The 18,446-nt window shown below is 35.5% G+C and overlaps 1 protein-coding gene and 1 non-coding gene across 7 annotated transcripts; both read left to right on the top strand.

Annotated features, from left to right (window-relative positions):
* Positions 1-62: 62 nt before the first annotated feature.
* Positions 63-18,121, top strand: LOC107775195 (mRNA export factor GLE1-like). 6 transcript variants are annotated; one of them, XM_075230289.1, is made up of 17 exons: positions 63-251; positions 350-422; positions 4,708-4,806; positions 5,111-5,278; positions 5,382-5,537; positions 5,986-6,106; positions 6,235-6,383; positions 6,499-6,670; positions 7,104-7,287; positions 10,030-10,142; positions 13,484-13,554; positions 13,764-13,845; positions 14,122-14,208; positions 15,032-15,115; positions 15,340-15,471; positions 17,348-17,470; positions 17,551-18,121. In XM_075230289.1, coding segments are annotated over exons 3-17 (1,917 nt in total). In that variant the 5' UTR covers positions 63-251; positions 350-422; positions 4,708-4,804; the 3' UTR covers positions 17,824-18,121. The 6 variants fall into 6 exon arrangements, with proteins under 6 accessions (XP_075086390.1, XP_075086397.1, XP_075086389.1 ...); XM_075230296.1 differs by having other exon boundaries at positions 10,033-10,142; XM_075230288.1 differs by lacking the exon at positions 350-422.
* On the top strand, positions 7,417-7,520 carry LOC142174148 (U6 spliceosomal RNA). Its single transcript, XR_012703482.1, has one exon. It is a non-coding gene; the product is annotated as a U6 spliceosomal RNA (small nuclear RNA).
* Positions 18,122-18,446: the final 325 nt, after the last annotated feature.

Consider the following 18,446-nt stretch of genomic DNA (forward strand, 5'->3'; position numbering starts at 1 on the left):
GTAAGGAGACAAATTTATCAATCTTTTGTGCTTTGACACATATCATTTTTTTTTTGTTTTAGGGCGCAGTGGTTTAATGGAGCAAAGTGGCAGGGTTTTGGAGTACTGCCATTTTTCTCTCTCTCTGTTCTCCTCTTTGTGTTTTTCGCTCTCTGATCAAACCACTGATAAAAGCTAAGCTCGTTGAGAAAAATACCCTGGTATTCTGCTTTCTGCTCACACCGAACAAACCATGGCTTACGTCGAGAGAGGTAAAATTAACCTCCCTTTTGTTCCGATAATTTCATCCTTAATTCCCTCAGTTTCTTTATTATTTTGTGCCCATTTACTTGTTGATTGGAATTGCTAGGGATTTCTGTCCCCCTTTTTCTTTTTGGTTTCCTTGGAGGTATCTTACAAATTCAAATTTTCCCTTACTTCAAGTAAGTAATTTTTATTTTGCTAAGTTCTTCTGAATTCATGAGGTAAAACAAAATTTGGGGTTGTAATTAATTGCATAGTTTTTGTTTTATCCTGTTCTTGATATTGTTGTAATGGAAAGGGTAATTTGCTTAATTCTGTTGAATTTAGGATGTTCTTGTTCAATTGAGTCTTTTTAGATCCAAATTCAAATTCTTCTAATGCTTGTTGCCGTAGAACTTTTATCCAACGTTAATTAGCTACTCTTTGAGTTATAAATTTTGGCATTCAGTTATCTGGCCTGGACCCTGGAGTATTCCACCCCGCGCCCACAAAATGGAAAATAACGCGAAAAATCATATTGTTTGATACTGGCGTTATGATTTGGTAAACCCTAGTGAATACCAAATTGCATTTCACCATTCTGGAAATGATTAGTAGCCACTTGGAATGCTAAACTTTGTGATTCAAATTTGTATGGTTCTGTTTTACAATTTATCAGTGCCTTTTGTCCCTACAGTGAATGAACTCAAGGAAACCATGATTCTAATAATTTTCTTATTAATTTTACTATTTTAAGTTTTCCAAATTCTCTAACTTGAGAAATGATTAAGAAATAAGGTTTCTTAATGGGTATGTTATATTATTTAAAGAGACCTATCAGTGCAAATTTTGGTTTAGATCTATTATTAAGTTGTGACTCGTTCCCATTCCATGAACCGAAGCAATCTAATAGTGGTACGTGGAGGTACATTCTTAGAGTAAACTTCATAAGGTCATAGTAGAAGCACCATAGATAATTGTAACTTGTTAGGTAATGCATAGAGAGATAGATGTCTCAAAGTTTTGGAAATGGAATTGTTTGAAATATTGACTTTTGTATAATTTTTATTTCCACTTCTACTTTAGGATAAGTAGGTCCAAGATAGAATACACTTTCATATAGCCCCCATCAAAAGAAAGGCTAAATAAGATTAAATGGGGTTGTGGTGTCTCAATGAAGACAATTCAGATATATAAGTTTAGTCTACTAGGAGAATGACATGGTAGATGAGTATGAATCACATACAATTAAAGCAGATTGATGAAATGAATAAGTGTTGGAAGAGTGTTGTGCAGTAGGAAGATACTTGATAGAGTGAAAGGCAAGTTTTATAGAAACAAATGTTAGCCTAGTGTCCCTAGCTGTAGTACTAGTGTTACCCTTGTGTTCCCTATTTTTAGATTGACTAATTTCTATGTACGTGCGTTGCATGTATATCCCTTGTCAATTTGATTTAAATTTTCTATAACAATGATAAATTTACTTGCATGTAGACCTATTAAATTTGAAAGAATTGAATATTGTTCAGACCTTCAAACATGGGAAATTAACTTAAATTAATTAGATATTTGTTGCTTTCACTCTATATTTCTAAATTATTTTTTAATTATGGAATGTCATGCTACAAAATGTGTTTCTTTTCTTTTTCTCCATTAATAATAAAGTTTCGAAGCAAATTGAAAAAAAAGGTCTTATGAAGCAAGAAATAGTCATATATTGGTGGTCGTTATTAGCGGATCAAGTTTTGTTTGTTTGACTAATGTTACCGGGTTTCTGTTACCTTCTTTTAGTTCAACCTTTATGCATGACAAAATTGAAACTTAAAGAGTTTAGATGTGTCTTATAGTTACGAAGATCTTTGAATGCATGATCCTAGATGGAATTAATCGCAAATTTGGTTTGCTTCGGAATACATACTCATCGTGACCCAAAGCTCCCCTCTAATGTCTCAGAGATCTTTGGCATTCATGCATATCACTCACAGTCAAGTCAACCATGATAGTCACTTTATTAACTTTCAAATAAACTTGTATTTGGGGACCTTATGTCTCTATGATTATCTTAGTATCTATGGGTCGAGAGAAGACCATCTAAAGAAAATATGAGATGTCATGATTATCCGAATAATTCTAATATCTCGTATTCGAATACTTTGAGAAGTCCCAAACATCTCCAAGAAATAGTGTTTGTCCCTAATTATTGACCAAGTCAATAATAAATTTATCATAATTAGAGAAAACTAAAGGAGATTATAAGAGAAGTTGGAGAAGTCACCCAGTGAAATCTCACATTAAAGGTAATGATAGAGAATTTATCCTTGAAGAAATATGTATCATCAACCCACTGTTTCAATTACATCAAGTATCACGAATTAGGATAATGATAGTGCGATACTAATTCAATTGTCACGTTATATAAATAAGGAGTCTATTATCTAATAATGGCGAAAATATTCCTCCATTTGTATGCATTTTTTTTCAATTTCACGCATCAAATAGGTAAAGAAAAGGTAAAATTAAATATCCAAAAAGAAAATTATTAACAAAAGTGATGATGCACATCAACGCCTAGTATTAATAAAATAAAAGGCAAATTCTCTGCTTGACTGGAAATATTTAAAGTAGAAGAAGATCTCTAAAAGTTAATCAGTTTTCAAAGATTTAACTTGTTCATCAATATTGTGCCTTTGTTATCACATCTTCATTGACCTTCAAGATTCTTAAAAGACAAAGTACTTGCAAAGCAAATCAAATATTATCATTAGACTTTACTCTTAGAGGAAGTTCATCAATTTAACCATACAAAAAAATTATAGATTGCATCCAATATGTTAAAGAAATATAAATTTCCTATAATAAGTATTTTGCATGTAGAAGCACATATAAAAGACTCCTACTATGAGCTGAAATCATGCATTTTGATATCTTCAAAAGTAGACTCCTATTATGAGCATAAACAATACTGGAACATTGATTATCTTCAAAATTGAAGCTTGGTATCCGTAGGACTCCTTAGCTGAAATAAAAACTGCAATCACTTTCTGATCGATTGCGAAGTCTATCCAATATGGACGTATTAAAGTAAAATTTAGTTAATTTCAAAATCATGAATATTAATTAGGAAGAGAGTTTGGCATTACTTATGTTCCGAAATAAATAATTTAGCTTTTAAAGGGTATAAAAAAAATAATTCGCACTTTTATAATAATATAGATATTGATAAGTTGGTATAGATAGAGATTTGATAAATCTTACAATAAAACAAAACTTGAGAAACATTGCAACTTGATTCCTTATTGCTCAATACTTTTTTCTTACGTGATAAATACGTGCCTTCTCCAAAACTAATTCTTATTTCATTCATACGGTTAAATCCGTATTCTATCACAACTCTGTCTCCTAACGTGTTGTATTTCCAATTGTGTCATTTTCTTATTTACTTGTAGTAAAAACTAATATAAATAATTAAGGGTATAAAAGTCGTTCAATATTTTAAGTATATTTTGGTCGTTCAACATTTAGCGTTGAACATTCGTGATTTTATAATAATATAGATATAGGCTCTCCTTTTTCTAAATGGCATTGGACAATATAATACATTCTCAAATTAAATTAATAGTAGGACAATATAATACATTTTTAAATTAAATTTGTAATAGGAATGTTTAAAGAAGTATATCCTAAAGGTAATAGGATTACATGGCTAAACATATTAGGATTATACTAATAAGATTCCTAAAGTTAATCATGTAGTATTTCTAACATGTATTATGTTCTAAAACTAATAAGATTACAAGGTTAATGTCTAGAATTTCGGTTATGTCCTTTATTATGAGTTATTATGCTTAATATTAAAATGTTATTTTTTTAAACCAACATTATATTCATGCTTTTATAACAATATAGATATATATTTTTTACCTGAGGTTCTCTATGTCATAAATGCTGTGATTTTGTTGTATTGAGTCGAGGGTTTTTCGGAAACAAATTGTATATACCGGTTATGTTGTTGTTGTAGCACTTCCATAGGTCCACTTCCTCTTTCACGTTAAGCTTCCTTTTCTCCCGCCCTTCATCGCTTCCACTTCAATTTCTCAAAATTCATACCCTCAGCTTATGATTTATTCAACATTCCGTTTATCCAATTCGGAATAGTAAAAAAGTCCATTTAATTTTGTTGAATTTCTATAGCTATTATTTCAAGAAACCACAACTGCAAATTCAAGAAAACTTCAAAGGTAGACGCTTCACATAGAGCAGAGCCTTTTGTTAAATAAATCTTGGAGAAAATTAATATAAAGAATGAAACTTTGATCTCAAATCAGCGCCCCCTTCATCCCTTTTTGTGCTATCTTTTTCTCCCCTATTCATACTCTTGTCTGTATTAGTAATATTAGGGTTTAGTTTTCAAATTTCCCTTATGGGTGTTCATGTTATGATCTTATACATTTTTTGTTTGTAACTTTTGCTTTTCAATTGTTGCAGGTAATTAATTACATCTCAAATTGCAAGACTCAAGTGTGTGAAGCCAGCGTTGTACACAACAGCTTTATTTAAAGGTTCTTAAGGCAGGAAAAGAATAATGTAAGTTAGTACTTTTTCCTATACCCATTTTTTCATCTCTTTCTCTATTTGTAGTAGTCCACGAAAAATTGATGCCATTTTTTAGTTTTCTTTTAGGGAGGGGTTGGTTCATGTGACCTCTATGCATATGTTTGACAAAATATCTTTCTCATAGTTGTAGTGATAACAACATCACATTTCAGTTTTTCTTTTATTGCAACAAGTTTATAGAAATTCTGGAACTATAACTTTTTTTTATAACCTCTGTAACTATAATATTTTACTTGTTGCTTGGTTTGTGCCGAGTTATGGTTATTTTCTTCAGGGGTGCTGTTAAACTGCAACTTCCGTTGCCTAAAAATGTTGATGGAGTGACCCTGGATCCAAACCCTGATTGGAGCTTTGATGCTTTACTGGTCGAGCTCAACTCGATAGAGAAGAAGCTCAATGGATCATCGAAATTTCCAATACCTTTTACCAAAGCAGAATCTCGGTATGCTATTTTAATAAGGTTTCTTAGTGAAATCACATCAAGCATTTTAGTTCCATTTGGATAGTAAATTTTCTGTGTTATTGTCTAATCTGTCTTTACTCAGAGAACTCTCGGCTTCAAAGAATAATTCCCGGAGAGGCTTTATTATGCAAGTGTCTGATGACGACATGGAGGATTTGGAAAGAGACACTAAGGATGAAGTTGGTGATCATTTTGTTATGGGGGGAAAACGTTTTGCTTGTGATGAAATCTATCTGAGGTAAGTACTCAACAATTGCAAACATTATAGAGTGTAAGAATGAGAGGAGGCCTATTAGAATAGAGAAACAAGCTGTGAAATATGTTGCTACGAATGCCCTTCCCATGTTAAACAAGCTCATAATTGCTTGGCTCTATAGTTGTTTAAGGCATTACATTTTTATAGCATTTACTTATTGAGCCAAGAGTTAGGACATCCTTAGCCAAATAAGGAGGATAGGTGTATGTGTGACGGGGGTGGAGTTGGGGGGGGGGGGAGCACTTAATATTACCGCATAAAGGTTTTTTCCAGGTGCATCATAAAGTTATTCCTATGGTTCCTTAAACTCATGGACTTCATGTAGTACAGCAAGTTATAAGCCAGCGCTTTGCAAGTGTCTTTTATTAATAATAGACTTCCGTTTCATTCTTGATTAATACTTAGTGCAGCATTTCTCATGTTGTTTCAGTGATAGCGACCACTCTGAAGAAGGCCTGGGCATTGAACTGCAACATGATCTAATGGATAAAGTGGGATTAGTAAAAAGTGCTTTATCTGAATTAGCTCATGAGCACCAGCTTACTATTGCGGTTTGTAACTTCACTTATGTGCTTCCTTAACTTTCTCTGTCCATGTCCACGCCTTGCTTCACTTAGGAATAGAAAAGAAGGGATGAATATATTAAACCGAATCTCTTTCTCTTATTACCTTACAACAGGAGGAAATGAGAGATCAACTATCATCACTTGAAGCTGAGTTAATGGATGAAAATGAGAAGCTTGCCTCCACACTTGAACGGGTTGAGAGAAATATTGAAGCTCAAAGGGAAATGAACAGAAAATTTGACATGCAGTACCAACGTAAAATGTAAGGCGTATTACTCTGATTTTGTGAAAAAAAACTTGCTTTTATCACCATTTGCATGTTCCTACAGTTTAATTTTAGTAAAAATATACTTTTGACTTCAATTGTATTACTGTAGTGCAGAAGCACTTGATGATCACCTAACTGCTGTACAAAGGGATCACGAACACAGATCCCAAATTGAAGAAAGGAGAATAAGAGATGATGCAGCTCGTGAAGAAGCCAAGAGGAAAGAAAAAGCTCTTCATGAAGAAAAAGCCCGGCAAGAAATGATCAGAGCAGAAGCCAAGGTATGTGTTTTACTCCTATCGAGAGAGATGCACAATTTGATATGCTCATTGGAAATTCTCTCATATGCTTAGTAGAAAAGTTTCTTCAAGGAGAAAAAAGTTTAGAAAGCTATATTTATCCAATTGCATTTCTGGTCGCCTGCCGTTTTGTGATTTTAGAGATTTTACAAAGTTAGCTATTTGTGAGAATCATCATCAAACGTGGAAGTAATTGTGCTTGTGTTAGTTTACTAACTTAATATTTATTGAAACTGTTTTTTTTTCCTGTGGCATACTTCTGCCAGTGCTAATGCTCACATTCCCTGGTTCTAGCATCCCTGGCTTTCCTCTGAAATCCAGCTGTCTATTTGTCTCCCCTCATGCTGCATCTATTACCAAATTGTTTGTGATTGAATTTTTTCCTTGTGGGTAATAATAAGTTTTATTCCATCAGGTGCAGGCTAGGCTGGAAGCTGAAAGAGTTGAAAAGGAAAAAGCCGCAGCTCTGGAAGCTGAGAGGAAAGTAGCAAAAGAAACTGCAGCTGCTGTGGAGAAGAAGGCATCTGAGTCATTGATGAATGCTCCTTCGGAGGCTAACAAGGTTCTTAAGGAAGTCACTAGTCATAAACATTCAGTAGGTATGTCTCATTGTAATCTTAGTGAGGGAGTGGAAATGGAGATTTGACCTTCCTCCTCCTCGTTTTCTTTTTATATATTAGGCATTTCATTTCAAATAATATTAACTTAACATAAAATGCTCTGTGCATGTCCCTTCGGGGACATCCGATAAAATTAGAATGACACAGAAGATTAGCATGATAGCCCCTGTGCAAGGTTGACAAGCGCAAATCGAGAAATGGTCATGATTTTTTTAACTACCTTACCTTATCAAAAAATGCTCTGTGCATAGTCTAAGAGGAAAAACCCTAATCGGTCCTTTAAGTATAAGCCATAAGGGTAGATTTGTTTTGATCATAAACAATCCTTTATCTTTGTAAAAAGTTAGCACTTTTGATCCAGGGAGATTGCAAGCTATTCACTGACGGAAAAGATAACAAAATTTAAAAGTTGGGAACTAGGCCTTTGGAAAAGAGACAAACTCTGAAGATAAAACTCTCTCCAAGAAATATTCCTAAGAAATATACTTACGAAAATATTCTTACCTGGGATTATCTGGGTCTACTGTTCACAGCCATGCTTTTGACATCCTCCATTGGGGGATGTCTGGTGGTAAAAAAACATAGTGGTTTTAGAGGTGAACTTGGGGAATGGAGTCTTGAGAACTACGTAAATATTAAGCGGGTGACTGATCAATATATATGCGTCTGATGAACCATCGGATTTTTACAAGTCACCTTCAAAGTTGTGAAACTTCTTTGTAGCCAAGGACCATGCAATTGCGGTGTACCGGTTTATGCGAACCAATGAGGAGGAAGTGCATGATGAAGCGGAGATGAAACTTGATTTGATATAGAACTAGTGTTGCTATTTTTCGTCAACAAGTCTAATAAATCTGTTCCAAAGGAGAAACATGGAAATCATTTCACTAATGTTGCCTTTCTCATCTGTTTTCTCATCTTTTTGAGTAAAATGTCAATCTTTATTCTGGATTAATGTTCTGTAATTGCTACTGCAGACTGAATAATAGCCAGTTTGGCCAAGCTTCTTTTGGGCCAAAAGTGCCTTTTCCCCAAAGTTAAGGTGTTTGACCAAGCTTTAGAAGGAAAAAGTTCTTTTGACTAGAAGTTGAAGCAGTTTTTGAGAAACAGAAAAAATAGCTTCTCCCCGAAAGCACTTTCGAGAAAAATACACTTAGAAACACTTTTTAGAAGCTTGGCCAAACACTAATTGCGGCTCAAAAGTGCTTTTCAAATTAAGTAGCCAAACACGAACTGCTGCTCACCAAAACTACTTTTGAGAAAAACACTTCTCAAAATAAGCTGATTTAAGAAGCTTGGCCAAACAGGCTATAAAACGAATTTCCGTTAGTTTCTTAGGTTGAGTAAAGCATAAAGGTATCCAAAAAAAGAAAATATTCTTACCAGTAACCCAATCATTTGACTAGTAAATATGTTCCTGTCTTCATCTCTATGCAAAATATATCTGTTCACGGTTTTCTTTCTTCAAACAGAAGTTCTCGGGTGATGACAGTCAATGTCATCACCAGGCTCCCACAGACTCCTTTCTTGAAAATTTACCTCCTACTAGTTTTTCTCCCTTTCTACCATTCAATTATCCAAGAAGCTAAAAATGGCCGCACAGAAAGAGAGAGAAAAGGGGGGGGGGGGGGTGCTGAGATTAGTATGGACAGACTAACCAATCGGAAACAGAAGAATAATCGAGAAAGACTTAAGTGAAGGATGAGAAAAAGTAAAACATTGATTCTCTTTTTGATTGGTTAACACTAATTGGCAGCAAAGTACTGCAAACTATTTACAAGGAATAGCCACATTACATATTGTGTAATGAGCTCAAGAAGTCAATCATGGCTGTTGTTCATTAGCACTTGCCATATTACACCAAAAGAACAGTAAAGAAATGCATTTATATACTTAATACTAATTACAGATTCTTTTTTTTCCTTTAAAATATTCTAGTGGTCCTTTCCTTCCAAATGATCCTCCAGATGACTGAAGGCAGTGAGTTCCAGTGCTCAGCTTATCCTTTTTCAGACCTTCTGAATACCGGTTGTGCAGTAGCTCTATGGTTGTCTTAGGCATTGTCCACCTGATCCCTACTATGTTAAGAATGATATGCCAGATCTGCATGGTGAATGAGCAATTAATGGAAAGGTGGTTAACATCCTCATTTTGTCTCTCGCACAATGGGTACCTACTGCATATATGAAGTCCTCTTTTCTGGAGATTCTCGTGAGTTAGGCATCCACATAATTTGCTAGTTTGATAACTTCGTCAATTGGTAAGCGAATTTCCGTAAGCTAATACTTGTGGCTTCTTTCTGTTCCATTAGTGTTGTCTCTTTTCCCATTAGTTCCATTAGTCCCATTAATATTTTTTAGCCCTAGGTGATATCTTTTCTGTTAGTGAATAGTCTTGAGACTAACCTGGACTAAAGGTGCTCACTAATTACAAAGATAAAGGAGTGTTCATGCTCAATGAAATATATAAAAGACCAAGTTAGAGCTACCCCTATATTTAAAGGACTATTCTGGTCTTTTTCTCCATAGTCTAAATATAAAAATTTATTGTCAAAACTTTACTACTTTTTATTAAGTCAACTGGATGATATCCTTTTATCAAATAGTGTATGATACGCCAATCTCCAAGTGGCAAGATGAAACATTTAGATGTTGTTTTTCTTTCTATTTCTAATGCTTGTAAATATATGCATAGATTTCAAGTTTGCAATTTTGGATATAGCAGGAAACACGATCAGGGTGTCAGAAAATGCTCAAAAGCTGGAGGAGAAAAGATTGAAGATTTACAATGAAATAGCTTCACAAAATGAAGCACTGGGATCGTGTTCTAACAAGGTAACCTTGCAAAACAATATTTGAAATTTCATTGCAGATTTATCAGACTATTATGCTTCTTGCTGCATAAAGTAAAGTGTTCCTTGCAGAGGCTCGGGAGTGAGGGTTCCTAAACAGTTACTTCCTTTATCCTAATTTATGTGACATTCTTCCATTTGGATATCCCAAATGTTTGACACCATTTTATTAATACTGTTATTCTATTTTACTTGCACAGTTGCTAGAGCTAAAAGCCATTGGAACTATATAATTGATGTGTTTTTGCTATATCAGACTAATTTTTCAACAACTGTTTTATATTTTTCTTTCACCACTACTAATACATTAACAAAAAGTCAAATTAACATAAACTCCATGGTCGGTGAAGTAGTCTCACATATCATGTGACAGAGGAAGTAATAACTTTTAAGGTTAACTCTTTCCCTACTAACATAATTATTTACCCATCCAATTGTGTTTTGGGAGTTGTTGGTCCAAGTTCTTGGAACTGCTTACATTTAACTATCCGATCCTTGCATGTTTGAAAAAGTTATTGAGACATTTTGATAAGTTCATCTGAGTCTTCTTTTAGCTGAAATAAACAACAAAAACAACTATGTCTCAATCCCAACCAAGTTGAGGTTGGCTATATGAATCCGCGCTGACCATGTTTCTCCATTTAAGCTCAACTCATGTCATCATCATACCAAATAAAAATAAAAGTGGAAAATAAGTTAAGTACATTTAAACAATAGTAATAATAATGATATTAAGATTTCTTTATATTTTTACTGGCTTTCTTTTGAAAAGATAAGGTAATTTATATATAAACAAGCACAAAAGATGTGCTGCAACAGATGAACAGTATTTACATAAGCAAAAACAGCAAAAGTATGCCCCTTCTAATCCTTTAGGGCTTCTGACATTTGTAGGACTGATTCTGTATCATTTACATTCTCCATTCTACACCTTGTGCAATACATCTGGATTTTATCCTAATGATAAAATTAGCAGTCTTCAAAGCATCTTCTATTCCTTTCGGTCCAAATAATCCAGCAAATACAAGGTATCGTATTACACCATCTAAGTTTGCCATTACTAAGCCCAATTATGTTCCAGCAGCGAAGCAAATCAGTTGTTGAACTAGGCATTACCCACTGCAGACCAATTATGTTCATAAAAGCTGCCATAGTTGGACAGTAACTTGGCCATGCAAAGACAAATGACGACTACTCTAGGGTTGTTTCCCGCATAGGAAGCATTTACTGCATAGAGCCAACCCTCTTTTTTGTAAATTCTCGCAAGACAGACAAGCTTCTTTGCTCACTATCCAGGTAAAGCAAGCTACCTTGAGAGGGGCTTTTGTATTCCAGATTTGCTTCCAAGAAGACACAGTAAACATTCTTTACTGTTGTGATGCCATCTCTGAATCAGTAAGCTGTTTGAATGTGCTTAAAGTGGTTGTAAAATTTTGTAGCCCTATCGATCTCCCAGTCTACTGAAGGCTCATTTCCAATCCACATATCCTTCCAGAAGGATATCCTCATCCCATTGCCCACCTTGAACCCTATTCTAGACGTGAAACAAGACCAGTGAGCTCTAATTATTCTCCAAATTGAGACTCTATATGCAGCTTTTACATCTATGGTGCATCATTGATCCTCAACTCCATTTTTTTTCTTAATCACACAACTCAAAGGGCATCAACCTCCGAGTTACATCTCCATAGCCACTTCATCAACAATCTTCTATTGTGTTTTTTGAGGTTTTTAATCCTCAGTCCACCATTTTCCTTAGCCTCGATAGGTTCCATTTCACTAAATTAAATATCCTCTGTTCTTTATTACCTTGCCAAATAAAGTTCCTGTGTAGCTTGTCAATTCTTTTCTCAACCTTAGTAGGCAAAGAGAAAAGAGACATCACATATGTTGAGCCCAGCACACTGATAACTAGTACCAATCTTCCTCCTTTGATAAATACTGCTTCTTCTAGCTTACTAGCCTTCTTTCACATTTCTCCTAGACCGCTTCCTATATGCTATTAGCTCTATGCTTGGCCCCTAAAGGCAATGCTTAATAGACAGTTGGCCGAGTGCCAACCTGACGTCCTAAAGTTCCAGTAGATCTGCTGCAATTTGTGATGACATTAACTGGATATGAAAAGCTTATTCTCCGGTTAACATGAAGACCATAAATTGCTTCAAAATATTCAAGTTTGAGCCGCAGCTGCCTAAGTTGCTCAATCTCCGCATCAGACAACACCATAGTAGCATCAGCATACAATAAATGTGAGATTTCCATGGCATTTTGGCTACTATATTGACTCTGAATCCTCTTATCCCTCCATTCACATATGTAACAGATAGCATTTACTAAAATATTCCTTCACCAGTAAAAATAAGAAAGGAGAAAGAGGATCTCCTTGTCGTAAACCTCTTTGAGCTGCAAAAAAAAAAAAAACCACTGGTTTCCGATTAACAAGGACGGAATGTCTAACTGTACTGATGCAAAAGGAAATCCAGTTGATCCATCTTCTACCAAATCCCAAATCCTCAAGTATGTTCATCAGAAAGTTCCAATTAACATATCATCAGCTTTCTCGATGTCTAACTTGCAAACAATACACTGCTTGTTGCTTTTCTGTCTAGAATCTAAACATTCATTAGCAATGAGAGCCGCGTCCATATTTTCCTAACTCTTATAAAAGCTTATGTCTCAAATCCCTCAACTCGACAACAATATTTTTTACTGGCATAGAAATCTATGATAAGGTCAAAATACTCCTAGAAAAGCAATAGGTCCAAAATCAACGTATTAACAAGACTAAAACTTGTTCCCAAGTAGTAGATTTCACTTATATGGATCTGTTTCTTCATTGTGCCTATCTTTAGCCAAGTTTTGATTGATTCCATGTAATTGTAGGTCTTTCAAGATAACTTCCTTCCATGTGATTTTAGGCTACCTCGTCCTCTTTTTAACACCTTCACTCCCGATAGTTTCACACCTATGGACCGCTGCATCTGTAGGTCGACGAAGGACATCAACATACCATCTCAAGTGATCTTCTCTCATTTTATCCTAAATGCGTGTTACTTGCACCTTCTGGCTAATATGGTAATTTTTTAATAAAAGAAAAAGAAATAGTTGCTTGTTTAGTTGGAATCTCATCAGATGCATTTTGAATTATTATATTCCATCTTAGCGTACAGAGCTTTAGTCCAGAGTTCTATTTGAGATCCTAAGGATGTTAATTTGGGTTTAGTAATTTCTGATATTTTATAAACTACTACTACTACTACTCCACAATCCGGATTTGGGGTACTTCTGATATTCTGTAGTTTAACACAAATTCTTTCTTAACAGGCTTACCGAAAATATGAAATGGAAATAGCCAGGCGAATCAGAACTATCACTGGTACAAAAGAAAATGTCAGGTACCTGGATGCTCATCTCTTAGATTGTTAGCCCTATCTCCTGTAGCTTGAATGATTTTTCTTGTTGAAACCATTTTCTACCTCCCATATTTAAGTCACGTATTTGGTTGCTTTGACCTATATTTTTGAACCACTTTTGGGAATAAACTTCATGAGGTGCAAGAACTATATTGCTGTTTGATACATGTATGTTACTTTTCCTTGTGCAGAGTGAAAGCAGATGAATTAATTAAGCTAATCAGTGATTCAACATGTCCACAATCCATCAGCATTGCGATGTTTGCACAGAAGGTAAAATCCTGAAGTACTTCAACTGGGATTTTTTCTTTCGGTGTCTCTTATGATGTCATTGTTTTTACTTCTTTCTCTTTTTCCTTTTTACTTTCGAGAGGGGCACAGGACGGGGGCGGATGTTGGGGGTTTGGGGTTTGCATATGTTTATGCTTGTAGAAAATTGTGGGTTCTTGATGCAGCAGTTGATTAGTGTGTATTGAATATATTCTACTATTTGAGCTTTGCCCAAACATATAAGGATATTTACTGTGATTATGGTTTTCAATTTTATAGGTTGTGTCCCTGTGTGTGAACCCTACAGGAAGCTTTAACAGTGCCGTCTATGCGTATGGTCGTGTAATTGTCCTTGTTACTTCAAAGGTAATTGTGATATTGTTCTGGTCCTCTTGCTATTATAGGTCAATATTAGTTCTTGTTGTCTTATAATCAGGAGATCAACGTCAATAGCTGAAAAGAAAGCAGTTAAAGCATTTTTGTTCCTTCACTAATCAGTAAAAAGCCAATATGCTTTCATCTAAACCTAGTCATGCTCAGTCCCAGATTGAGTGTCATGTTTTGACTTCACATTAAGGGTGCTTGTTTCTTATACCAAACTTTCTAACCTAAACTTGTTCTCCAGAACCAAAACAAATTGGGGTCTCAAATTGTCAGGCTAGCCCCTCCGCTGCCAGTAAAGTGGCTGGTTAAGTACTGGTTACATCTCCACTTTACACTTTAGACTACCGCTTTCTTTTTTCTTCAACAAAATATTTGTTGTTTCTCTTCAACCAAATCTTTTAATTTTCACCCATTTGAAGGCCTAAAAAATTGCTTAGGGATTTAGTGATACTTTTACCAAAAGCCATATCCAAACACAAACCCGAAACTAAATTTCCTAAAACCACCAAAAATAAAATTGTTTTCTATCCAAACGCAATATCCAGACCTGAGGCCAAAAGGTGATTTGCTGGAAAAAATGGGGGATACCTTCGAATTTAAAGTAGATGTCAGGAATTTCTGACGAAGGGAAATCTAGAGGTTGTATTGATAGCGCAAGAAGGGCTCTAGGATTGTTAAACAACATAAAAAGGTTTAATTTAGGACTGGAGACTTTAGTGTTTGAAAAGGGATCATGAATATGGATCAGAAAGTACTAACTAATGTAGATTACCATCCTTACATATTGGTTTGCTTTTCATCACAGGTCCCTCTTGCCATGGATGTTCTCATAGGCGAGTTGAATAAAGTTTGCATTTACGCAGTTCCTAAGTACATTATTTACTCAGAGGTACTTCTTGTTTACCTTAGTATTACCTGTTTGGCATCTACACATCTCATTGTTGTCTTTTGTGGAATTCTTTTTACTTGATTGTCTTGGAGCATGCTATTTCTTCAATTAAGTGGTGAGAAAAGAACTTGTCGCAGACATTAGTTAACCTTCTTCACCCCATGATTCACATCGTACTATGCTACCTCCACGAAAATTAACTTTGATGTGTTCTTTCACTTCAGGCAGCATTTCAGACAAAAGAAGCTTATTACAAAGCTATTGGCTATGCAGAGGAAGATGGGAAGATAGAAAGTACTGATAGTTATGTGGATCGCTTAAGTGCATACATGAAATTATATGGTGCTCTTGTTCAGGTCAGTTGCTTAGACATTTGTTACTTTTATCTTCAAGAATCCTTAATGCTTGTGTTGCCGACACTATCGTCTATCTTACTCTTTTGGGAAGATAGTGGTTTTGGTCTCTGAGTTTTGCTTTATTCCGGTTTTAGTCCCTGCATTATTTGCATGATCATATCTGACCTTCAATTTAACAAATGTGCGATTTTGGTCCAATCACTCATTGAAACTACCAGAACATCAATTTGGGTTCAGTCGTTTCTCCATCAACCTGGCCATTCTTCCTCCTTCAGTTAGCACCAACATTAGCAGTTTCTATGCATTGATGATTTCAACTTGAAAATAAAGGGAATACCAAATATACATATAATCATCATAATTCGTGCCCATCATCTTTTTGAGTTGTGGTTTACTTCAACTTCTTGTTAGGTTCCCTTTAAAGCCTCCAAATAGAGATCCAATTCTCTTTGAGAATGTGTGTGCCCTTCAAAATGGAAATTATGTTGGCATTTCCACCTACATGATATTTGGAGCGGATCAGTGCTAAGTTGATACTCTAAGTTCAATAAGAAGCCATCGCTAGTGTGATAAACCCATCTTCGTCACTCGCTATAAGGAACACAAAATTGAGCATGACGAATATAAGTTGGGGACTTTTGTATGCATGTCTGGTGTATCTTACTGGTTAACATTGATTGCGATTTGCGACGGGGTGCAACAAATGAAGCCCTAAGGGCTAAAGAGCTCCGTGAGAAGAAAATCCAGAATTATGACTTTGAAGGGACTCAAGAGGTTGCATTGAAATCTGAAGGACTTTACCCTCAACTATAGAACATATCTCAACTACTTGTCTCTAATGTTCATTTTCTAGCTCAGAGCAGTGGAGTGGGATTAAAAGAGATCGCAATGGATCCCTCATGTTGATAAAGTCACCATTAGACATCAATACTGGAGACTTGTGCTTCATCCAAACAAGAGCCTTTCCAGGTGCAGAAGCAGCTTTCATGTTAGGTTGGGGAAGTAGATGTGGTGCTCTCTGACCCAGTAAAAGAGCTTTGTATGATAGAAAGTGCTGAATTTTATCCGAGGTTACAGAAGCAAAGCCCCTATCTCATCAGGTTATTCAAAATCCACCAGTTTGACAAAACAATATTTCAAATGATTTAGCATTCAGTTCAGTATCTGAATCACTGTCCACAAACAGAACCAACTTCATCAGCAGAGCAGGAAACATTCTGGACAAGATGTCCTTTTTGCAATATTAGTTACCAGTGCTACAGGTTGTGAACCGAGCAGTACGCTGCCATAAATGATCAAAGCCATATGAATGTGCTTGCCCAAACTAATATTTGTTATTCCACATATAGGAATTTTGTTAAGGGAGTTCTTGGTGCAGAGCTCCTTTGGCCTGAGGTTTGATGGAGAAGTGACAAGAATCCCATACTAATATTTGTTAGTAGAATATGACATCCTGTTATATTTATTTGGTGATTGGACTAGAACTGCACATTTTGTTTAATTGGAGGTCAGATGTGCTCAGCCAAATAATACAACAACAACAACAAAAAAAAAAAAAAAATTATAATCCCTCTAGTGTGGTCTGTGGAGGGGTAGTGTGTACGCAGACCTTACCCCTACCCTGGGTAGAGAGGCTGTTTCCGATAGACCCTCGGCTGCCTCGCTCCAAGAACTCCCCACCTTGCTCTTGGGGTGACTCGAACTCACAACCTCTTGGTTGGAAGTGGAGGGTGCTCACCACTAGAGCAACCCACTCTTGTCAGATAATAATACAAGGACAAAAATAAAATGACACGCTAATTCAGGGACCAAAATTGTTTTTTTTCCCTTCATTCCTATAGTAACTGATTTAGTAGTAAACTGCATTTTGTGGCAGACTGAAGTTGAAGGCTGCCAAAATTTGCATGGCCTCAGAGAAGGTTGGGCATGGATAGCCAGATTCTTAAATGTTCTCCCAGCAAATTTATATACTGCAGCTGCCTTGCAGGCTTTTCTTGAAGTAAGTTGAAGCTCTTTCTCAGTTCCTTTTATGTTAATGAAATGAGGTAGGAGTTAAAAGAAAATGTCTTGGTTACCTAGATGGCAGGTTTTGCTCTACACAAAAGATATAAGACACAATTCAGAAAGATGTTGGATATCATTGCTAAAGATTTTCTAACTGCATTGAAAGATCGAGGTGATGCAAAGTTGAACAAGGTGATTGTGAATATCCGAAACTATATAGAGTCAAATCAGTTCCTGAAGGAACCTGAAGGCTGGCGCCTCAGGAGTAACTTGGAATCACACAATTTCACTCCAGAGTCAGATCATCAACAGCAGTATGGTTACCAACAGAATAGATACTATCGCTAGTTCCGTACTGTAGAAAACTTTGGTCCCTTCTTTTACTGTATTCTTTTTCAAGTCCAATGATATCATTAAGAAGTTTTGTTCCCATAATTTGAATAATATGTTGCTCCTGTATCATTTGTATATCCTTAACGATTGTAAAAGGAAGTTGTGTACCTCTATTTCTACACATCGATTTTTCACTCCTTAGAATCTCAGGCCTGTAAGGGAAAACAAAGAATTATGAGTTGGTGGATGTAAGAGTTAACTTTAAGACTTTTATATAAAGTTTTACTAATAATCAGGCTCTTTGCATTTCCGACTTTTTTGTGGCAATTATTTTTCTTCATTCAGATTTTCATTTTGATGATTAAGCTATGTTAGTGATTCAATTCAATGCCAAATCCTGTAAACAACTTCATAACTTTGATGGTCTCATATATTAAGAAAAACAAAAAAGAATTTTTTTATTATATATCTTTTATTTTAATTTTGGCCCTCAAACATTTTTCAACTTGATGCATGTGGATATCCTTGTACATATTCTCTTTCCCCCCACCGGGTGTTAGGTATCCACATTGGGGATCGATATAACTCATGTTTATGCGCGATTGGCTGTTATTATCCTAACCGTTGCAAATTACTCA

This window comes from Nicotiana tabacum, chromosome 2, assembly GCF_000715075.1.
Source record: "Nicotiana tabacum cultivar K326 chromosome 2, ASM71507v2, whole genome shotgun sequence".
Taxonomy (NCBI): Eukaryota; Viridiplantae; Streptophyta; class Magnoliopsida; order Solanales; family Solanaceae; genus Nicotiana; species Nicotiana tabacum.